This window comes from Danaus plexippus, chromosome 25, assembly GCF_018135715.1.
Source record: "Danaus plexippus chromosome 25, MEX_DaPlex, whole genome shotgun sequence".
Taxonomy (NCBI): domain Eukaryota; kingdom Metazoa; phylum Arthropoda; class Insecta; order Lepidoptera; family Nymphalidae; genus Danaus; species Danaus plexippus.
In genome coordinates this window covers 1,007,880-1,033,921 of record NC_083553.1, presented here as the reverse complement: position 1 = coordinate 1,033,921, position 26,042 = coordinate 1,007,880, and the positions used below count along the sequence as shown (strand labels likewise).

General features: G+C 29.1%; 2 protein-coding genes and 1 non-coding gene across 3 annotated transcripts in view; all 3 read right to left on the bottom strand.

Annotated features, from left to right (window-relative positions):
* The window catches only part of LOC116775433 (agrin), a 33,439-nt gene extending 21,675 nt beyond the window's left edge, over nucleotides 1-11,764 (bottom strand). The window contains exon 1 of the mRNA XM_061524697.1: nucleotides 11,650-11,764. The gene's annotated coding sequence lies outside the window, so the exon portion shown is untranslated. The remainder of the gene's footprint in view (nucleotides 1-11,649) is intronic.
* Nucleotides 11,765-19,603: 7,839 nt separating this feature from the next.
* On the bottom strand, nucleotides 19,604-24,429 carry LOC116775375 (facilitated trehalose transporter Tret1-like). The gene is made up of 10 exons (XM_061524731.1): nucleotides 24,255-24,429; nucleotides 23,449-23,681; nucleotides 23,166-23,319; nucleotides 22,715-22,884; nucleotides 22,273-22,396; nucleotides 21,710-21,796; nucleotides 21,577-21,635; nucleotides 20,916-21,074; nucleotides 20,655-20,837; nucleotides 19,604-20,049 (listed from the first exon to the last, which is right to left on the bottom strand). The coding sequence occupies exons 1-10, from the start codon at nucleotides 24,289-24,291 to the stop codon at nucleotides 19,819-19,821; spliced, it is 1,437 nt and encodes a 478-aa protein (XP_061380715.1). The 5' UTR covers nucleotides 24,292-24,429; the 3' UTR covers nucleotides 19,604-19,818.
* Trnam-cau (transfer RNA methionine (anticodon CAU)) lies at nucleotides 21,182-21,253 on the bottom strand. Its single transcript has one exon. It is a non-coding gene; the product is annotated as a tRNA-Met (tRNA).
* Nucleotides 24,430-26,042: the final 1,613 nt, after the last annotated feature.

Genomic DNA, 26,042 nt, shown 5'->3' with positions numbered 1-26,042 from the left:
CGGTTACTTAATTACTCAACATGAGCTTTTTAAGTGCTTTTAAAATGCTGATAATTAATATAAAGTGTAACATCATATGTCCGTTTTGTAGGAAATTAAACATGTATTTATTGTACGCTTCATAGTATGCTTACCTCTAGTTTTCATTGCACACTACATACGAAACGTTATTAGTTTTTGATTTATACATGTCGGCACATAAAAGTACTTAGGAAACGCTTCATTTGCAGTATAACAATGAGATCTTATAGCAAATATACTATTTAAAAAATTATATATATATTCCATATATATATATATATATATACATATATGGAATATATATATATATATATATATATATATATATATATATGGAATAATAATTATATTTGTACTCTAAATTACTTAGTACGAAGAGTTGTCGGTTTCCCTATCCATATAATTAATGACCAATAAATAATCCAGGCTATCATTATAGCGAGTATCGTGGGCCAGTCGATAATCTCAGTCGTTCAGCCTCAGTTCGTTTGAAACATAAAACTTTAAGTGCAAACTTAAAAATTTACTTAAACATACATAGTTAGCATAAATTTATACTCAATTTATACTATATATAAGAAAAGTTATCATATCATTAAATATAAGAAAAGGTTCCATTAAACTGTATTATTATACAAGATTATAAGGTTATATTCTATATATATATATATATATATATATATATATTAAGGTTATATTCTTTGCAACGTGTTATTTTCTGCTCATCTGTTATTTATGAGTCAGAAAAACCATAGTTAAGGAAAGATAAATATTATATATTGACCATTTAGTAATGAAATCTTTATTATATTAGTATTACGCTAACCTTAAAAAATATATTAAAAAGATAAAAGCATGCACGTCCCGCAGAGCTTTACCGTTTATCGCCCGAGGCGTATGTCAATAATGAATGCAAAAAACTGACCTACAATTTTATTAAATTTCATTCAGTGCTCGTCAGGTTTTTTTTTCTGACACTAAAAACCTCGTCGCTGTTTTTTTTTTTGCAAGAAAAATAATACGATCCTCAGACAAGCGTATTGTTTGGGACAGTTTGTTAATCTGTTTTGATAAATGGATCATTAGACAAATATGATTATATCTGTCATGTTATTTATTGTAATTATGACGAGGCGTATTCTATATAGCCTCGATATTATTGGTAAATTATATTTTAAATGGGGAAAGTAAAATATTAAAGACATTTTCTGACTGATATTTTCATTTCTCAGAAAAAGATCGGAGAAAGGAAAACTTTTAGGTTCAGATAATAATATATTATAACACGATATATTAACAAATTTTATGTGTGACATATATCAAAACCTAAATAAATAAGCATTTGTCTAATAAAAAAATCACGTCATAAATTAAACGCTCTTGTGATTGTAAAAGGCATCAAATCGTTAGTATGCACTCCATCAATGAGATTCAAAGTCATTTGAAAGCGAAAAGTCGGCACAAATGTACCTATCATAAAAAGAAATCATTCGGAACTATTGATGGCGATGTCAATAGACAGCAGTTAATTTGTGGTCTCTTGATAGATGATGAATGTGATCGAATTTGACAGAGCAGCAATACACAGTTAATCTGATTAAGTTATCAGAAATTCTTTATATCATTGATGATTTTTTTTTTATTAAATTTTATTTATATTTTTTTTTCATGTCTATTCTGTACTGTTGTAATGAAATAATAAAAATTATTTATCATCAGTTTATATTTAAAAAAATAACTGGCTTGATAGATAGTCATAATTTAAAAAAAAATATAATTGATTTATCATATAGAATGGACATAAATAGTTAACAATCATGTACATTTACTGGGGCGAACTTAATAAACTGAACAGCAATTGACTTCGCGAAGGTCAATTGGTAATTGGTAAATCAAGAATCGCTGCACTGGTATGTTAAAGGCATTAATCATATGAAAGGAGCGTCAAGCATTTTTTTAATCTACGTTAGTACATAGTGTAAGTATTTGTCGTGTTATATCGAAATCAAAATTTAATTGCATTTTTATGATACTAAATATTATACTTTTTGTCGCATATTTCAAGAAGGATAGCTTCAAAGTTTGTGTTTCGTGAAAAGCCCACGAGAATTGTGTAGCTATTGAGTTCTCGATAATACATGCAAACTATTCACAGGTTTTTACAGAACACACTAATTATATATAATGACAATTTCACAAAACTCCAACAATATTGATTACATGTGACGGGCGAAGAACGATTGGCGTTTTTCTTTTGCCTCATTTATCTTTATTGTGTCGATTGCACTTTCTAATGCACTTTCTAACTGTAAGCGAAATAACACTTAATTTTAATGAAATGTTGAATATAATACATTGTTTGAAATTATCAAAAAACTATGACTCTCACAGCTCACTCGTAACCAAATCATAATTCGCCAGTTTATATACTAATATAAAAAAGACCTACATTAACAAATAAAGTATTAATAGAACATTGTTTAAAATATATTTTTATAGTCACAGAACAAAAATCCTCCCTTTTTTCGAAGTCGTTTAATAAAACATGTATTAAAATGGTCGGAATTAAAATACGGAGAAGAGTAAACGTCACACAATGCATACAAAAGTGCTTGCAGACCGTGAACACAATCTTTGTCTATTTTGTTACCGCTGACTATTATAATGCTTTAGAGACGTAATATACCTATATGTTTCATAGAATTTATACAAATATCGCTCAATAATAAGCAGACGATGTAATATAGAAAGAAATACAAAGAGTTTATCAAAAGTAGCATTCATATCAGTCTCATTCTTTGTTTACGACTGTCGCGCCGACTGCTAACAAACCTTTGACTATTTATTATACAATGGCCGGTTTTATAAATTTTATATGGTAATCATAAATAAAATGCTTTCTTCTTTCATACGAATTCTACTGTTCAAGACGTTTGGTCTCATAACGCTAAGTATGTCATAAATATTTACTATAGACAATTTCCTGTTCTTACTCTTGAAATAGCCGTTGTTAAAAACAGACCCGAGAACCTGAACACTAATCAAATAATAAAAATGGAAAAGTTGAAGCATCTCGAACATAATGACCGACGCAATAAAATAGCTCCATAACATCAAAATTATATTTATAGAACATAATTTAAATTACGCAAAGAAACAATTATGTTTGTAAAAAATTACCCCTAACTAAATGTCACATTAATATTACGCGCATTAAAGTCTGGATTTTTATTTAATTTACCTTTACTTTCGTTAATACTTAAAAAGATTTTTTAGACTTTCAATAATGCGATTCCCCCTAAAGCGAATGCCACAGCAGTTTTATTATCTCGCGGCATCTCAGATCAGAACCAGTCTTAATATCCCTAAGTCCTTATACAACCACTCTCGTTGAAAGGAATATGGAGGTTCTATATAAAGTGGTCCCTGATATAATATCCACCATTGTTGTCAAGCCTTTCCAGAGACTTATTGCCAATACGACGGATAAAACACGATATATCTTGGATGCAAAATAATGGAAATAGTTGGAATTGTGATGATAACAGCTTTCAATAAACGATTGCTGGAACTAGATCAATATTTCACAAAGGATTTTGTGTTTTATCATTATTATATAAGACTTATATTCGATTGTTGGTGACTTAAACATTATTGAATTTTAATGAATTCCAGGTTACAACATTCAAACTAAAAATAGATATTTGTAATAAAACAGGACAACGAAAACTTATCTAGATTAAAAATTCTCTTTAGAAACACCATTAACACACTAATATATCATTACTTACTTTCCTTTATTTCTAAATTTGAAGTCTTTTTAGTCTATAGATTTAAAAAATATTAATCTACAATAGACATAGTTCATCATATAATGGAAAAATCGTTTAATTTCAGAAGCTTTAACAAGAAATATTATCAAAATATTTTTTATTTTTTTGAACACACTGAGAAAGCAATGCATTTATTACATATTTTTTATCTGTGTCTCAAATCTTTATAAGTCGAATATACTCCATCCAGTATCGAGTCGAATATACTCCATATACAAAAGCGAGCACATAAACTCGAATTTCAATGCTAATTCTTAATAAAATGAGAGAAGAAACGACTCAATGGGACTTGATTGAGCCAAAATCGCTATACAATGCTGTATTCTAAGCCATATTTGAACGCGTTGCACGTATCTGATACACGAATACAATTTAAATCAAAATGAAGACATTAACTTAATGTTGCATATATAAATAATAATTTTGCCATATAAATATCTAGTGATAAACTTGTGGCAGCGTATTTTCCTCTCACAAGACACCATCAATCAATTTTTATTCTAAGCTTACCTAAAACAAATGAACATCGGAATTTTTATATGGAAAAAATTTATAACATTAAGTATGTAATATAATTTATTTTTTAAAACACATACTCTGTTATTTGAGAATATATAAATAGTAAAATACTTTTTGTTGCAATAGAGGAGACGAGTTTCAAATGTTTGCTTTTAAAAATGAATCTGGAGATAAACTAATTAAAAAATATCATAGAAGTATAGATATAATTATATTTGCTTTCAAAGAATCGTGCAAATTGCAAAAGTTGTACATCAAATAGCATCCTAACAATGAAATAATAGGGATTAAAATCGATTATACATCGTAGTAGCACACTAGGTCTTCCAAAAAAACATTTCGAGGTAGCATTTAAGATTCATATCTCGTTTACTGGAGACAGTACGGTGTGCCCCAAGGCAACGCACTTGAACCCATTTCTAATAGCTTTCGTTCGGTTGGAACAAACGTAACAATAAGAGATTTTATTGAATTGTCGACGGAAAGTACACTTTACGGTACTGATTTAGCGCTTGGATAAGTTTCTGCATGAATTCAATTACGCGAGATCACTGACCCAATCTGTATGCACTGAACGGCATTGGATGGTTTGAGGAATTTCAATTAATTGGATATACTAGAGGCTAATATCGAACTGTTAAAATTCATAGTAATCACAGTGTACTTTATTTATTTGGAGAGCTATTCGTAAATTATCTAGTTTAAATATATCAAAGCGGGCGTACAGAAAACTAAAAATACCATTACAAGAATAGTTCGCATGTGTAGGAACCGGATAAACTTGTTATATAAAGTACACAGACAGTTATTTCTTATTACCGGTTTTGTGAATGAAAAATACCGAAACTTAATTAAAAATGAACTTAATTTGGAGCGTCGAATCCGTTTTCAATCAATATAAACAGGTTACGTGTTATTAAAGGGTTACTAAAATCGTGTTATGTTTTATTTATATTAAAATAAGGTTCTTTTTTAAGTAATGAATTATCGAGACATATCTTCCTATTATATGACACCGACCACATAAGCTTTGAGTTTAGCAAACACATGCGGGTGTTGGTAAAATAGGAAATTGTATATCTTAAAGATTTACGTGATAAGCATTTATTCTTATAAGTTTATGAGAAAATAATTTATAAAAAACTATTGTTAAAATTGAGTTCAAAAGATTTTGAATCGACTAATAGTACGATAAAGATATATTATAATAGTTTGATTATAAGTAAAAACGTAAATTTATAGTAATCATGGATTATTTCAAATTCCCCACTGAATTCTGAAACGGTTCATGAATAATGAATATCTTGTATAAGCACGACATAAATATTGTATTTTAAATTCAAATATAAGATTTTAGATACAAAAGGTCAAGTATCTCGGTTTTGTTTAACTATAATAATTTTAAATCACATCGATCAATCGATAGTAAATTATGTCTTTGAAATTGTATTGATTTATGCTATAGAATTTAGTTTATTTTAATGTTATAGAAAAACAATGGCTACGTGCTACTTCATGTCCCGATTTAGTTTTGTTTCAAATTCGCGGCTTTTATAACTACGCTGCGAACTATATTTTTGCGTGTTAAATTTTTATAGACAACATTTTCCACACATAAATAAACAAAATAGTTTAATACTTTTAGCAATAAATATTAAAACAGACTGGATAATAACGACAGTTGTCAAAAGTCATAACATTCTCTATGAAGTTAAATTGATTAAAAATATATATAAATAGACAATACCCGCGCGGCACTTACGTTAAAATGTACGAAAGTGTTTAACAATGAAATTAATAGCAACAATCTAACAGAATTTAAGATTAAAAGTAATTTTTTTTTTGTGTAAAACTAAATTCTAAATGTAAACAGTTACTTAACAAATGTATCTGTATATTTATGCAACGATGTTTCAAAGTCACGGTGGCTGCATCCGCACATTTCAAATCGTTTTTACTAACCGTGATACATATCACGCTTTGAATAAATTCAATTAACATCACAACAATGTATTTCATAGTTATCATTGCGTACCAATTGCTTGTCATGGCTAAAAGGAATGTTATATGTGAATGATAATTTAAATTGAAAGTACGGAATGAAGAATTGATTTATTTTTGTATAACAACAATTGTACAAAAACAACAAATAAATAGAATGTGATAAATAACAAGGACCAACTGACAGACATTCACATCTCGTATGCCCGTGATCACGGTTGCTGAAAAGTAACCGAAACGTCGGGATTATGTAGTTTTTTACAAAAATAAATCACGCGTAGTTTATCCGGAAGATACTAGTTTCATTTATTCGAACATACGGAATACCGGATGGTGGCTTTGTTTGAGCTATAGTAGAGTAGCCTCATTATATACGTACTTACATTTAACCGTCCTATATAACTATATTGTTCTTACGTTTAAACATAGTCATACAAACATAAATGTAGTTATAATATAAATATATATTATTTATTTTTGTATACATTATTAATTAAACATAAAAAAAGGCACTCATTTGTTAAACGAAACTCTAAGTGACTAAATTGTACGCACTTTCATAAAAAGTATAATTCAATTTGATTTAACAAAAGTGAAAGACTAAAAGTACTATAAAAAGTAAGTAATAGATACAAAAACAAGACTGCACCTGACCGACTTTAAAAAAAAACGAGGCATTAGTTTAACCTAAAATCTTATACACTGCAGTCTTGCTTCAACGTATTGGCGCAATTTTATTCAAATTATATGCTGATATCATTTTGATATCTAATTCAAAGTCTAACCAATAACCATCGAGAATTAAGTCCAAAAATAGTTATTTTAAACTGAAATAAAGAGAATTTTTTTTGATACTCTTAAAATACTTACAATTTATATTCGATTTTAGATAAATTCATTCTTATTTAAAATATTTACACTCTCCACAGAGTCAGCTAAGACGGCTAGTTTTTTTAAGGCTAAAAAAACAGCCAATACTCTTAAACAACACTATACCTACATAATCAGATGTCCCTAATCTGACCATTCAAGAGGTATCGGGGTCAATAAACCAATTGAACATCTTGTTAAGAATTAATTTATTTACTTACTGACATCAATTGGTACAGTGATCGATTATTTATAAAAAAAAACGTTGCAATTGCAGACCTATTGGTTAAATTTTAGATCCTCAGTTAAAATACATACAAACATGTATATGAGACATTCTTGAAAGTGCTTATTTCTTATTTACATAAACAAATTAATAAAAACTAAAAATAAAAATTTAGATAAATCTCTTCTCTTTATCACCGTTTATAAAAAATCATCAGAACTTAGGTTTAAACAAAAAGACGTTAGTAATTATATATATAAATCTAGCACTGTATAGTTATCTCGATAGAAAATATTTTCAAGTCTTCTAAATTTTTATATAGTCCTTGAATAGGATATTCAATTTATCTTAAATTTGATACATCTAGGTCCATATTTTAAAGTAAATATCGCTAAGGACACAGTAATTGGTATTATATTTATAATTTGACCCAAAATAATCATTAATTATTATATTATAATGTGCCAATAAACGAATAGCTTTTAAATAATAGCTTTTATATATTCTACGGTTTAATTTGGTGCTGTGGATAAAGCTCTACCTATCTAAATAAAAAATTACATAAATATATATATATATATATATATATATGTATATATTATTATATATTTATTGAATTTATATTATAGTAATAATAACTTACTAAGGGCGCTCATTTTAAAATCGATTACGATAAAGTAAAAAAAAGCTTCTATCAAAATGGGACACATCAATTATAATGAGGCTTAAGACTTTCGCGAATATTCCTTCAAATAAAACGAATATTTATCATCTCGTCCGCCCGTGATCACGATTGCTGCCAAGGAACCGTAACATCGGGAGTGTGTTGTTTAAAATAAACAAAAAGCGTTAAGTAAATCCGAAAATATTACTTTCATTAGCATCAATTATATTTGCGGTTAAATAATAAAAATTAACTGTGTTTAAATATCATTATATCATAACATTATAACACATAACCTGATAACTCTCCCGCGTCTCTAGTGAGTGCACAGCCTTATTCAACCTAGCAACAAGTCTAAGTTAGAGCGTTCCGTTACGCAGTATGGTGCATACTGGATTCCAATTTCACACAATATATTACTTTGTAACCTGAATCTGATTACATCTATCTTTAAAATACATTGTTACAGTCAAATATTTAAATACGAGACATTTCAATCTTCTTTTATGATTTTGAACCAACTCTGCGAGCCTTTTTAATGTGATTTATTTTTTAATAGTACAATTAATATTGAATTTAATTCAATAATTATAGTTCACAAAAATGCATGGAAAGAAAGAAGGATAAGAATTTATATTTAAAAAAAATAAATATAACTGACTTTGTCATTCTGGTAAGCTTGTATTTACATGTTACTCGAAAACAGCTGAAATATTTTTTGTTGAATTTAAAAAGTAGAAAACTTATTTAAATTCTGAAATTTACTTCAAACTTGTGCTATCAGACGCTATATATATCCTATGTCTCTACACCACTTCAGCTCAGCCTGCTCCTATGACATGCATTCACTATTATAATTTAGTTTATTTCAATAGACCGTTTCCTTATAACGATTATAACTTAAATGGTATGGCATAAAAACATGAGGTCAATGACCGACAACTAAATGGTCTTATTAATCCAAATTTGGAAACCAGTACCACGTGGGATGTTAATAAGATAACGTTTTGCCAGTCGGAAATTAATGCACTCGGTTGAGATCGGTAAGATAAGGTTCGTAATGTGGCAGCTTAAGATATATTTGTGGTGTTCCATGATCATGAAAATTTTTTTTATAAAAAGAATGAAGTATAACATTAAACAGAAATTAAAAACACTTTATCGTATAAAGTTATTTATATAAATCACAAGATTACGAGTTCTTAATAAAATCTCGAGATTAAGACTAAGACTGAGACTTGGCAGTATTGATTATTTGATTTGATTCGTCATTTTATAATAAAGTATGAGATACACATTTTCTTTATATGTATACAGATTTTAATTAGGACTGTTATGTAATTTGAAAATCTTACTGATCATTAAGGGTTCCGTAGAAACAATAATTCAATAGTGTTCGAATTATTTTTTATAAAAAAATCAAGTATTATATAGGTACTTAACAAATATCTATTAAGTCCATAAAGGATTTAATAATTAAAATTCTCCAAAAAATAAAGTACTCACACGCCTTACATATAAATATGTTCATCAAAATTGTTTAAAATTCTGTATAAAATAACATTTGAAAAAAAAAATTGTTAAAATAAAGATTCCGCTGACTTCCTTCAGCGGTCTTTATGAAAAGATAAACCTCTAATCTCCGATGTAAGACGAGATGCTAACAGTCTTCACAGCAACAGAAAACATTAATTAAAATTATCTCAGAGGACACGCGATCCTCGAGATTAATAACGACTAGAAGAACATCCACTATATATGTAGATGTATCCAAGCCTACCAGAAGTTTTCAATGCCGTGTGCATGGCGTATTTATGTAATATATTAGACCAAACTTTAGTAGTTTTAAAATTATTAATCAATATATATATATATCGCAATAAAAGTCGTGGTGGCCTGGGGTTAAAGGACCGCCTCTCATGCGTGAGGGCGCGGGTTCGAAACCTGGCAAGTACCAATGTGATTTTTCATAGTCATTTGTACTTTCTAACAGTATTTAGACACCACTGACAGACGGTGAAGGAAAACATCGTGAGGAAACCTGGACTTATAACTTCAAATTATAAGTTTGAAATCGCCAACCCGTCTTGAGCTAGCGTGGTGATTAATGCTCAAACCTTCTCCATGTGAGAAGAGGCCTTTCCTTAGCAGTGGGCTCTTATAGGCTGATGATGATGATGATGATGAATAAAGATAAAAATGGTTATTTGGTAAACAAGGATTATAACCCCTTTTATTAAAAAGATATCATCTTATTTTGACTGCCGCTATTCTTCTTTGCTGGTTTTTTTGATAAATTCGGGGATTAAGTAAAAAAATAATAATACGATGACATGATTAAGGATTTTCCCATCTTTGAAGATAAATTTCTACTCAACTTTTCCCACTATTAAAAAAAAATCGTTCAATCGTTTTTATTTAATCGTATTAGGGATTATGCGTTCAACACTTCCCTTCTATACTTTACAGATGTTAAATCTTAATTTTCTTAAACCTTTTAAGGAGAGTATTAAAAAAAATACTTACGAATCTCGAAGTATTTTTTTTTTTTAACAAATCGTAAATTATTATTCTGTAGCCGCCGTAACTTAAAAAATGTAAGCATCGTCAGCTTGGAACCAACACTTTCAATAATTTTTATCGTAATAATTATGGTGACTTTACTTTTCAATCAACTTCAAATAAGGAGGAGGTTCTCAATTCGTATTTATTTTTTTAATGTTTGTTCTACGAAAACTGTGAACTCTACGTCTAGATAGATGCCGAGAACTCTTACTAATAAAACATATTAAAGAAACGTCAATTGCAAATCAAATCCTACAACGCATACTACAATACAATATTTAAATCCAAAACAAAGTATTTATGATGATATTCAAATTAAACTTCACATCCAAATAAAATAAAGTCCAAAAAAAATTACAGTTTAATTTTCTACTAATATAGAAAGTTTTTTTGTGTAAAGATTCATTGACCGACACAGAGACCCTGGTAATTCATTACCACAGTGAGCCTGGTTTGAACCCAGACCGAAAAAAACCTAAACGAAGCCTAGAACCACGGTTGGTATCTTTTTTATCCTCACTATAAATTGGAATTTATAGTGACTCTGTGTTGGATTTAATTCTTGTAATCAATTCCATGGACCAATTACTTACTCTCACTATATCGTAATTAAATAATTTAAATCTCGTTTTTATTATAACTGTTTTAATATTTTTTTTCCTGTTAAGTTTATCAAGTAAAGTTTATAAAAATTTAACATCAAAATCTTAGAGTGACTTCAACGGCTTTGTTATAAACAAATAGATTCATTATTTCTATATATTTATTTTATATCTCATATAATAAATAAATTTTATATAAAAAAATAATCTTCCATACTTTTATTCTTAAAAAATACATTAACATCGTTGAATCCAAGCCATCAAAACTTAATATCATCAACCGCACAGAGTGGTCTCGTTAAACAAAAAAAAAAAATTCTCAAGTGATAAAAGAAATAAAGAACTTACTCAACAAATTCCCAAACCACTCGCTTGACCACTGCACTATGAAAATGTTATTTCAATTGTCACGGCACGTCCTTACCGCTCGGCAGCGCTATGTGAACTGGTCAGGAGACCGTCTCTTTATCGTCTATTATACCTCGTATACTAGTTTCCTCGTCTTTCACTAGCAGTCAAATCACCAGCGTTTTCTGGGTTAATGAGGACTCCAATACGTCAGCTGCTCTCAGTTTTCTAGCCTTGTCATAGGAAGGTCGTGCTATCCTGGTTAATATCGGTGACTTTATAATTTTATTATTACATTTTTGTCAAATAATTAGTTTTTAAAATCATTCGAACCGGCATTTCCAATTAAACCGACATCTGTACTAAGCTCAATATTAAATGTTACGCGTGATTAGTTAAGTCACCTTGATCGAAGCTTGGCGGCTTTAAAAGTATAACTTGGGTAAATAAAAAAAAAATCAAAGGAATTATATTCTTAAAGTTGATATTTTTAAGAACGAAGCTTTGACTTATACATATATATTTTTTGATCCAAGACTATGTTAAAAATTACTATTAAAGTCACAACAATTGTTTTTATTTAATAGAATAACAACAAAATGACAATTAAAATAAATTCAGTCAATTCTACGATGTCTAATTATAATTAAAAAATATATGAATAAAAATTCCTCAAACATTTTCAAAACAGTTATATAAAAGCTTATGTACATTAGACGTACGTATTTTTAAGTAATTGAAAGGGTGCGAAGGGAATTGCTTTAAAATAAGTAGTCGGAGAATAGTTCGTAAACATTTTTCTATAAAATGTTATCAAAATAGAAAGGTAAGTTAAATTACGGTAAACATTAAGAGTAACGGAATAAAGGATCTTAAGAAAAATACGATCAAAAGCGATTCAATACAGCTTTTAAAAGAAAAATTCTATGTTATAGGATAGTAAAACTACGATGATTTTATTTCAGAATTAGGTACTATAAATCATACGAACTTTCTCCAACTGCGTGAAAAAAATACAGGACTATCTAATTTACAATCAAATATATAAAATAAGACTTAAATGTTACATAGAATGGCTAACAAGGAAGATGCTATTAGCCAATAAATATAGATTTTACAATATTATAGAAGATTATACAAACAAAACCGTGCATTTTTGAAATTTCCATTTTATTGACGGTGAATAATTCGTTATTTTTGTGTGACAAAATCCTTCTTAACATCTATAACCAACAGATAGCATCACTTCAGACACTGTCAGCTTGAAGAGACAGGCTCAAGATAACGAAAAACTAAGCAATCACTTATTAATAATAACCCACTGAAGTGAATGATTTTAATTACTATCATCGAAATAACTTTGTTATCATACCCGAATACTGTTGAATATTATGTGTCGAAGACGGTACTTGCATAAAAAAAATAATTTTAGTTCCTTTTATCTATCTCTTTACTATATTAGTCCCTCAGTCCGGTAGGTAGTTTTATAAAATCTAACTTAGAATAAATTTTAAACTACTCCAAAAAAACAAGGCCTCCTCAATTGTAAGCTGAATTTCAAAATTTGTTTTATTTCGAAAGAACATCCCCTAAGTATGATAAAGACATGAAAAGTAAGTAAGGTATTTTACATGCCCCGGATATTATTTTTACTTTCCATGTAATAAATACAACCAAATACTAAATATGTATAACCAATTCAACGAATACAAATACATGAATAAAAAGTATTGTCTCGTTATTTTATCAAATCATCGTTAAATTTTTTTGCAATATTCATCACTTCAAACATACGGAATACTTTTAGTCCACAAAATCGTAATTTTATCTTCTTTAATCTGATTTAAGTCGGATAAATGCGGATTGGCTATCAAACGAACAATAAAGAATGGATTTAAGCCATTGAATGTAACCGTTTGTAATAACAGAATAATAAAGTGAAAGTTTCTTGATATTTATTCAAATAATACAATAAAGGCTACAATGTTTCGATTCATCCTTTCCTTATTTTCACTTTTTACATATTAAATATTGACTGGTTATCAAACGGTCCTGAAACAGTAGACAAAATCGTCTTTTGTTTTAGCTGGAATAACAGAATAACATAACATGTCATTATTTTGACATTTAGTGCCAAAACACACTGAGAAATCTTTTCAGATTATATGTATGTCAAAGTTGTAATAGTGTGTATAGTTATTTTGAATAACTTAATGTTTTTATAATACATTTTATGTAATAAAAGCTCCGTGCTCTTCTCCATATTAACGTTGATTGTGTAAAATTCCACGTCCATCCGTTAGCATATTCCTCTTAAAAATGTTTATAAAGTTTTGCTTCACGTTTTAGTATTGTAATGACTTAATTGAAACCAATTTTAATTGAGAGCTGTGTGCTTTACAAATTTATTAATAATAAAAAAAAACAAAAAGAATGCTTGGAATCTGTGACTTCAATGTTTACAAACAAATTAGGTGACCTTTATAGCGTCTTAAGTAAATAATAAAAGTAACAAAACCTGCTTAATCAAACGCTAAGCTTAATATTAAAATTTTAAAACTAATGTGCTTATATATCACTAAACCATTTAAAAGATTTTTCGTTTATTTGTGATACACTCCTATTCACTAAATTTCATGATGTCAAATTAAGGTCGAACTCTGAGATTTGATTCCCTTCACAAGCTAAATAACCTGTCTCTCGTAAAACTACTTGGACCTCAACAATTTATTATCTGCTCCAAAAGATATCACACCGACAATTGGATATTAGTTTCAGCTTGATGCTTTGACACGTTCCTGAGAAAAAGGGTCTTGACAGATGCATTTGGATACATTGACTGACAGCTAATAAAATAAACCAATAAGAGTTTCCTTATTGCCAACAGTCTAATGAGGAGCGGAGTTCTTATTAACAATCGTATTTACAGCTAATTAAATGCTTCGAAGAAATTTTTCGGCTAAATAATTTTTATTATGTATCAAATTTAATATGAAATTTTTTACAGAAATCTCGTTTGCATATCTTTGTAAAAATATTTTTGTGTTCACAAATAATAAAAAAATTCAATTTTATAAGTGTAATTTAACAATATCGTAAATCCACTAATCTTTATTATCTTATATAATATAAAAATTCTATGACTTTTGACATGATAGCTGACATATTTTATCGCACTCTTTCCTGTAGAAAAATAACTATCCCCTTACTCTCGCATACTTTTTAATCTCATATAAATTTCCATAAAAGTTTTTATAAAAATGCGTTAAATTTTTTTAAGAATTCATGAGAATTTCTTTCACAATTAATTTAAAAATCTAGACCAAAAGGCGACAGCCGCAAATGTTAATAATAATAATCAATAAATGATTAACTATTTAAAAAAAATTTGCTGCGTTAATATTTAAAATCACCTTCACTCTTTATATTAATAATTCATAAGCCATTCTTGGTTGTCTATTAAAATACTTAAGGTGCTTGGAATATATAAATAAACGGTGATTGCGATTGCGATAGCCTTCGCCATTTTCACTATTCAAACTAAGCATCTCGGGCTGAACTCTCTATTTTCTAAGCACTATAATATAAACTCGATGTATTGTGGAATATATTGAAGCTAAGCTCAGATCTTAAGCAAGTCGGTCCGCATAATTAGGGTTACCAAAATACTTGTTAAATATCGGAGAAAGGTTTTATGTGAGATGGAGTGGTATGCATTTTTTTTTGTTCATCAAATGTTGTAAGGTTACGAATAGAATAAACTTATTCTACACGTAACCTTAAAACATGTGATTTCGATGAAAAAAAAAGAATTGTCAAAAGAGAAAAATATGTGACAAATAATGAGAATTCAAAAACCAAAACCGATTCTTTCATTTAAGGAAAAATGTATTTTAAGTTTTATAATCATAAATATACACTTAAATGTATATGTATAATAAAACTTTACTGGGCATTAAATAATTTTTTTAACAAGCTGATTAAATACTTGATTAAGTTCATATATAATTCTGGTCCAAAATATCTAGAAATGTTTCTTAAAAATATTATAAATAACTGTAAATAAATCCTTAACATTTTACAAATAAAACAATGTCTATCAACAAAAAGATGTCTAAGATGTTCCCAAGAACACACGGAAAGCTTTCATCTTGACCGTCTGATCACGGCTGCCGTAAAGCCACAAAACCGCCGAGTAATATTTTTATACAAAAAAAATGTTTATGTCTCATACTTATAGTCACAAATTTATTTGACAATTACTACGATAGAACATTAATTCTTATTAAATCATAACAGGAACTTGCAGTACTCATTCAAATCCCTTGAAACCCTGAACCCCTAAATCTGTGAGCTTGCCAAGAACCTTGTTGATTTGCTATATCTAGATTTATGAAAATTAAATCACATACGAAGCTTACACTTTGGCTATTTCATCGTCATATATACATTTTATAGGAGAAACAAACTTCCAAATTCTTAAAGCACTTTGTTGGTCATTAATACTTACGACATAAAAAACAATCCACAAATAACTACATTTTTTTACAAACATATTCCTTTGTTTATGCGAACCTTATTAATCATCAGCGAAAAGTTAAAACAATAAAATTGTGTCTAAAATGACCGCGGTACAACTCATTTGAGATTTCGCTTCACCTAAATGTCAACATGAGCCATGTTGACATATCATCAGTTCAGCTGATCTTTTCCTAGTCACATATCAATCTACTCGGTATTCATATTTTAATGCTGCTATTATTTATCTATATTTTATATATTAATCTGTAATATATTTAGACTTAACTTCTATACTACCGCTATGAATTATTATAAAATTATATATGAAATATTTAAAGCATTTGTTTACAAATAAACCTCTTTAAATAATTCTCTAAACCCCTAAAACCTCTCTTCTTGTGTCAGTGGTTAGAAAGTAACCTTAAGTCATATCAAACATAAACTTAATATATAGTTAGGAGTATTTTTTTTACTAAATATATAAGGAGCTTTATGAACTAAACATAAGTACGATTAATTCAAATTTCAAGGTCTGCAGCGCCTACAACAATCCTTATGTCGCAGATGTCTACTCTCCATCTTATCCACCGTCTGCCTGCTTGTCTCTTTTAGTCATTGAAAAAATACATTAAATGATTAACTCCTTCCTACATTTGGTATTTGGAATAACTAACTACACTGTTCTTTTAATTGCTATATTTTTATGACCCATTTTAAATAAAATAAAAATAAAATTAATTGAAGCCAACCACAGGATATCAATGAAAACCGCAGTCAAATCTTCGTAGACGTTTTTGAGGTAAGCAAACTTAGACTGAGAAATAAATTTATAACAAACTGTCTTTTTTATTCTCTTTCATTTATTAATCCTGAATAATATTTTATCTCATACTCCTTCATGTCCGTCATCGTCGGTATAACAGTCAGATTTTTACTATAGGTATGTATAGAATAGACTGAAAATCATACTTAGAAGGTAAAATTAAAAAAAAAATACACTTTTTTTAGACCACAAGAACCCGACAATAGAACGGAATTCAAAACGAGATCGAAAGTTCCTCCGAAACCTACAACGCTAGAGAGATTGTATGAGAGCTGTGATACGTTCTGCGGGCACATTCTTTGTACAGTATAAAAATAATGTCGGTGATTAAAATGCCACCAACATCCTATCCCCATTATAACATGATCTTAAACAATCTAAAATTAAAAACGAAATCATATGCCTATTATTTGTTATTTATTTTGTATACTCTATACTCTGGTATAACTATAAAACCTAAAGTTGTCTATTTCAGTTGTTGTCTTTGATCACATGTGATTAAATGAACATTTTCTTTAATAATCCTGTTTACTTTTATAATGTTTTAAAAAATATTCTTACAAAAATGAAATACTACTATACTTGTTGCCTTTATAATACAAATTAGTTAAGGAACACTTATAATATCTTTGGAGCTGGTTACAATCAGAGCATACCATTAACTTTTATTAATACCCAGTGATTCTGGTATGTGTGTAAGTTTTATAATGTCTGCACTTAGTCGTCGTGTGCTTTTACAAGATTCCTTAAAGCTCTTCAGACTGGCTTGCTTATTGCATTATAGTTTTATAGTAGTTCATGGAATAAAATACGGGAAACGCTTCGTGTGAAGTGTTCAACACAAACTCGGACTAAGCTTCGATCAAAGCTCGATCTATTGTCTCAACCAACTCCACATATGACAAAATCATTCGAACCTAAATAAATATTTTTGTTGCAGCCATTTTTCGATACTGATTGAATCATCCATAATTAAATTTTCTATAAATAATGATATGGTAAAACAAACTACCATTTAATTAAAACGATTTTTTTTTAACTACATAAATTTGCTATTCAACAATAAATGCATAAAAACTAACAGACTAACCCAAAGTATTTAAGAATAAAATTTTACAGCGAATATATTTTTATAACTGAAATTATATGTACAATCATACTACGAAATAAACTTAATTTCATTTTCATAATCAAGTATAAGGCCAATATGAAAGACCTCTATTGTTAAGACCGGTTTAGTTTAATGGAATTTAGTTAAACTTAGATATTAACTCGGGAATAGTTGATCTGTTTGGTTAGTTAATTCTCTGATATCTAACGTAACAATGTTTGAACACTATTCGGTTTGTAACTATGTTGATTATCCGACGTATTGATGCAAAGTAGAAAATCAATTGTACATTCTGTTGATTGTACGGAATGTTTACTTTTACCAATGCTATATGAAACCTTATTTATAGTATACATTTTAATGACCACAGTTTGTAAAGCAATTCAAAACCGTTTTGGATTTAAGATATTAATAAATTTATTACTATACATAATGTATTTTTATCATTTATTTATTTAAATTCAGACAAGTTTTCTGTATACAAAAACTTTAATGTAATCATTAATTCTTGTAATTTTTCTGTACACCGAAGTGTCTTTAAAAAGGCTCTAATTTTACATTTAAACTTAAAAACTAATTGGGTATTTTATACACTAAATTCTAATAACTTTTTATTATCAAGCAATGAAAAATATTAACAAAATCTTAAATACATATACTGTATTAAAAAAATAACAAAAACATGATTCAATAATAGGAGGGTAGTTGAAAAAATATATCATTTTGAGGAAAGGAGGTACCTAACTGGTTGGATTTGAAATAAAGTACTCTTAAATTATTTTAAGGTTTTTGTTATTTGAAAAATTTCAAGCTAACATTTATAAATTGAAATTATGTATAAGTTCAATTATATTTTTAAACTAGTTGTTGTCTGTGGCTTTGCCATTGCATGCATGCTTGAGATGTACGTTATCATCCTTAAAAGGTTTCATTAAATTTCTGGACGACCTCTTCATCAAATCCTAACTTGGTGACACGAGCACTACCTCAAAACAACGCCCTTTCGACTATAAAACTAATTTTGAAAATCGGACATAAATTGAAAAAAAAATGTATTATAGTTATATTTTCGAGAACTTCCATCGCTTTGGAGTGGCTGAAGACTAGCCTAAATTACTCCTTATAATATTACTTACCTGGGGGTAAAACTCCTGTCCAAAACGGTCCACCCGTTCTATAACTTAGTTGGATTTCGTAGTTACCACTTGACTGTATATGTTAGCCATAGGCTGTGACAGCGTCACCAGAAAGGTTCTTAGTTGGAACAACCAAACACAAAGAAAGACAATTTAAAAATTGCTTTGATATGCGTTTAACGAAACATTTTTATTTTAAAATTCAAGTAGATAACGATGTTAGGAGTAGATTAGCAAGGCGGGTCATAATATATTTTAAAGTATTGCTATATGTGTAAAAACAAATATGATGTCTTGATACAGCTCCTAAGAATATCATTCCGACTAATAGTTTTCATACTTGTAAACAGTAATAACGAACCATTATTTTACCTTAAATTTATTGAATAATAAAGAAAATATAACTAAGTAATGATAACATTATTTACTCTTGTATTGAAGGGGTCTTAATGAGAAATTAAAATAAATTACAGAATAAATAACTTTATCAATATTGACGAAAATAAATAATACATACTTACAAAATAACTTATAAATAATTAAACATATTGTAACTTATATACGAAACAGTATTTAATTCATTTCAATGGCCGGTAAAGCAACAGTTTTTGAATCTGATCGATGGTGAGTCCTTTGGTCTCTGGTACTATGAAGATGGCAACGAGACAATCAAGCAATGCGAACATTGCAAAGCTGTAGAAGACGCCGTGGACCCCGAGGAACTTAATCATGAATGGAAAAACACCAACCAGCAGGAAATTTAAAAGCCACACCCATTCCATAAGAATCATAGAAGCGACACTTTGAACCTGCGACAAAAATAATAAATTACTCCTTATATCTATTTCATATACCTTAAATTATATGTTATTTTAAATGTGTGACAGTATTGTATACGTGTCTCTTCTCTGGATTTGAGCTGATTATACACAATTTTATTATTTGCAAAGATTAACAAACCCTTTCAAACCTATCATCATAAATTACGCATCTCATACCTTGAGAAAATACGTCTGTAATCACTGATAAATAAAATCTCATGTGACATTAATACACAGCTATGACATTGCATCATTACAATGTCATTACCAGGATAATGATTAACTATTTATTTGTCGATTTGTAAATCAAATATTTGGCTATCATTAATGTCAACGAAATAAATTATAAGGTACATATTATTATATTTTATCTGACACTTGTATGATAACAGCATCAAAGTTTATCTTAGTAGTTGTCAGCTATAATCCTTTCAATTATTTATTACTTCATGATATTTTTAGTTACTACGTATGTATCTGTCTAGGGTGAAAAGATTTAATATTAAATCTCACTTTAAAGGAACGCTTTCTATAAACGAATATGTTTTTATTCAATAAAGCAATGATCTACTATATAATATTTTTTACTTTACCTCTGATATAAACATCTCAGCCAACATAACATAGGGCACGGAGCCGGCACCGCTCATGAAGAAAAAACAAAAGAATAATATCACTAAAGCTGTCACCCACGCTGGAGCAACACTGGTCTGAATAAAGAAACCCAAAGCTACAAGGCATACACCTGTTCCAATAGACGATGAGATCAATGGAATCTGAAAAATACACAGCATCTTACATTGAATCTTAACCTTAACTAACATAATTATATGAATGAAAGATGTATAATGTACCTTTCTGCCGAATCTGTCCAAAAGTAATCCATTAATAAGGCTGCCAAGCAGGAGAGTGGACGCGAACATAACGGAACAAAAATGTGAAGATAGATTAGGCGCCGCGTGAGTGAAGATATCCTTAGCGTACACTTGCACAGCTATCATACCCATCATAACCTGTGTATAAAGCAGAGATTTTTAACTGTGTTAGAGCCCAGAGGGTGTAAACGTAGAATGATCTTATAAGCTAGTACATATTCATCAAAAATAATCTAAAATAGCACTAGCAGAACGTGGTTTCGATCCACGGACCTCTGGGTTATGGGCCCAGCACGCTTCCACTGCGCCACTCTGCTTATATTACAGGATCTAACATTCATATTATCGTTTCAGTGCAACAAAAATTATATATATATATATAAACTAACATTATTACTAATATAAAGACTATCGTTACTATTAGTGTATGACGTTTTGTAATGATTAAAGTATTATGTATATAAGTTTCGACTTGTAAAGATCAATTACCTGCAGGTTTGTAATAGCACATATTATATTTTAAAAGCTAATTTTAAATTCGTTATATAAGACTATACTTCTCTTAATTAGTACACATATCTTTCATCATCACAAAGGACATAGGACCTTCAAACCTAAAAGACATAATTTTTCAACTTACTTGTAGAGATAGTATGAGGAAAACAGTTGTGAACGCGCGTCGAGATGCTGGCGAAACAACTGAAAAATAATATAATAAGTTACTATTGCTTAAGTTCTTCATTGAAATTTTAATATTTTATAAAAAGACTTACATAACATTTTCAATGGTGACATTTCATCCTTCGTTTGTTGCTCGACATCATTGATTTCAGCGTTAAGTTTTTGTTTTTCACTTTGATCTGAAACAAAATTCTCTTACAAGAACGTTCCAAAACACTATACATTCTTATTATTATAAAACATTATCTTTTTTGTATGTTTTTCATTGAAGTAATGAAAATAAGTACCTAATGACCTGAACTTTCCTATATCTACTTATTAATGACTGAGTGCAAAGCTTTGACTGCTAACATTAAACATAGCCTCGGTTCCGGAAAATGAATAAGTATAAAAATATTGTTATAAGTTACCCAATAAGTTTCAAATCTCAAGTCTCGAATACAGATATATATATATATATATATATATATGTGTATTGTAAAATAAATTTGTTTCAAATTTAATGTCAATATGTGGGGCAACATATAAATTTGAGACAGAACAAAAACTAGTTTCTATTATAAAGCAAGAATTATAACCAAAATCCCTTTCTTTAATATTTTACTTTCTTTAAGTTTTATACTTAATATTTCTTTTATAATTGCAAAATAATTACCGGGGTCTCTTGCTACTAGTTCTACCGAAGGCGCTATTTGTTCTTTAAGTCTAGAGAATTCCTCAAGTACGGCCTTAGAATTTACAGAGCCACCTAAGTAATGACTGACAGCCAAACGAGCTTCCTGTAAAGATAATATGTTTTTTTATATTTCGTCAATGGAGTAATTAAACAAACGACAACTTGGTTCTCATTATTGTGAAATATACTGATTTTGAGCTACGTACATCTGACACTAATATTATATAATATATTTAAGAAAGAACTAACTAATATTTAGAAAATACGTTTAACCTCATAAAAGATATAACTAATATACATAAAGTAATAGATTTAATTCTTTATAGTTAATGGTAACATACAATTAGAAATATATTTCTCTCTCTCCTTCTGCACAATAAAAAAAATATAAAAAAAATGATTACAGATCTTTGTAACACACCTCTTCTCTGTTTTTCCGAAGCAAATACACTGGACTTTCAGTAACCGTCATCATAAGGGCGGCGTACACAATACAACAGATCAAGTTACCCCATATGACGTACCGGTAGGTTAGAAACCAACCCATTAAGTAGGAAACCAAGATACCGATGCAGTAAAATATCATTGGAGCTGCGAAAATATTATAAAACAGTAAGTTATAAGTAATATCATCCAATATATTGTGGGTATAGCAGATATAACGACTCGCTATTTGGAATAGCTTCGTATCAAATACATTATAAAATAAAATATATTGATGAACTACCTTAATTCTACAACTATAATGTAACTCCCAAAAAAAATAATTTAAATTTCCGTACCAATATAATATAAGTTAAGTGAGATTACTTTTTTTCTATCAGAAAATATTAAAGTAGTGCTTCTCCACTTGAACATTTATCACAACATACCAGAAGCCAATGTTCCTCGTATCGATGGTTCCGCCACCTCAGATATGTAGATGGGTGAATGGACGAGAAAACCACCTCCAGACACACCACTAAGAAATCTCGCTATTAGAATCACCATGGATGATCGCGTTAGTTCTATTATCAACCAGGAAGCCTAAAAATTATTTTTAACTTAATGGATACTCCATTTCAAAATTAAATCCTTATATTATAAGCCTTTTGAAAGCATTTAGAGAAGAACTTTTGGAAGTTTCAAAATTATCGTAGTTCTACAAATACATACCAACATTGGAAAAGCCAGGATCAATCCTGTCCTCTGTCTCCCAAATATACTCATCAACCATCCAACCAGTATGGTGCCAGCCATGGCTCCCAAAGATGGCAGACTCCCTACTAGGGAGCTTTCAATTTCAGTCATTGGAGAGTCGAGATATTCTGTATCAGTTTTTGTGAAATGTACGACGGTGTAGGAAGGCCATACGTACAACATGCCAGTGAGCATATTCCCTAGACCACCTGTTCAGAAATGAATTCAATAAATAAAGTGCCAGATTTTTTTTTTTAAACTACGAGTGAATAAAATTTATTCTTTAGTCTAAAATAGAGATAACAACAAATGATTACATTGCATCATACGAAATCAACAGTTATTTACACTGAAATCTTTCTTGTCACATTTTTTTCTTATCAACTATATGTATGTATACAATAAGTAAGTGGATTGGCTTTTTCATTATGAAGTCATTTTTTAAAAACTACATCTAAATCTTGATATACTATTAAAGTGAGCAGTCATAATTCTTTTGTATCAAAAACCTCGGAAATAATGAGTCCAAAATAAGTTTCCAAAACAAAAAAAACTTAATTCATAACTGCATAATCCTTTTCCACACTACATTAACTTCAGAGTTCGCTATTAGTTGTTTTAAATTTCGTTTATGTCTAATTCTATATTTATAAACAAACTTGTTACATATAATTACAATAATTATTATAAGAACCGTAATTTATTTTCCATTCAAAACTATTTATGTATAACTATTGAAATAAATTACATTTTTTTTAAAAGAATACATTTGCCAAACTTACAAGTTAGGCTCGTATGAGCTTGATGTATCTTCCCCATGATCAAAATAGTTTTTCTAACCACTTCCTTCTTTGACACAATCACCGCCTCATACTGATCTATTTCTGAGTTGAAACATTTTGAATCTAATCACATCACAGGATTTAATTGTTTATAAAATGATAAAACAACGTCTCCGTAGAAGATATTGAATATTATGAAAACTATTTTTACAATAGTTGAGACAAGATTTATCTGATGGCCTTAGGAATTCGCTTTTATCAATGGCTGATATTAAATTTATTAGAAACAAGTTCAAGTCTATACACAATTTTTAATCTGATATATGTTTGATACAGGATGCTGTACCATTTGTAACACAATAACTGCTCTAATAATATTTTACGAACATAGCAATTACAGAGAAAATATTTTAAGTTTAAGCCAAACACTTATCATAATTGGAAAACCGAATTTAAATTCTTTCGACATTATTGCATAACACAATCACTCCACTAACGTCAACGTTCGATGATAAAGTATTGTTGAATGTTTTTAACGCTTTTATTAACAAATTCAATTTGTAAGTATTTCGATAAACATGCAATATTAAAGGAAAACCAAGTTAATTGTTTAGAAATAATACAAAAAAATATACTCATCTTTAGGCTGAATAAATTTGAATATTGTTTTTGATTTATAACTGATTTATTGTGTTATCCATACTAATATTATAAATGCGAAAGTAACTCTGTCTGTCTGTCTGTTACTCAATCACGCCTAAATTACTGAAACAATTTGCACGAAATTTGGTATGGAGATAGTTTGAGACTTAAGAAAGGACACGAGTTACTTTTGACCGAGGGAAAACAACGCATTCCCATGGAAAAATTTACTTTTCTGGCCAAGGAAGGAAAAACAAAACACATCGTATATAAAAATGTATTGCAGTAACCTATCTTCTTCTTAAAATGTATTAACCTAACCTATGACAATTACACTTAGTATGGCCTCATCCCATCTCGGCACAATTCAAACATACGTACAAAAAAGTACGGTTCAGGTTTTTTCATACTACTATACAAAAAAACTATCCAATGCGGACGAAGTCACGGGTAAAAGCTATATATTACTAATTCTGAAATTTACGCGGACGAAGTCGCGGGCAAAAAAAAGTATTTTAGAATAAAAATCTACAATTCAAATCCGTCTCATATCATTTTGGTAATTTAACAAACGCAAACAAGGAATCCTTATTTGAGATCTACAACAAGTAAATATTATTTTTCTAAACATAAATACATGTTTTCTTACACAAATAAATCTTATGTCATGTTTGAATTTTTATGCGTAAAAATCTGGAAACGCTGAATAATGATGACTAACGAAGTGTGAGGATGCAAAGTCTTGCTATCAGTCTAGTCCAGTTATGTCATAACTATAACATATCATATCACAAGAAAAGTAGTAAATATACATACTTTTTGTGCAGAATCTTCAATCTTTCAATTCACGATCAAAAACCTTTACTTTACTCCGAAGTTAACCTTATAACCTTTTTCACACTATCAGGTCTTCTACGAAATTATTATTAAGGAATCATTTTTTCCTAACCACTGAGCTATGGACCTGTAATATTGCTAATGTGGGTGACTAATGAGTAGTGACTATCACTCTTTTGCACGAATAATATATTCTAGAATCATCAAAAGCAATTCGTGAACGCTACGAATTATTACTTATTTGTTAATAAGTAATTATTTTGTCAATATTCTTTGCCTACATCTAACTAGCTACCTAAAGTTTCAATA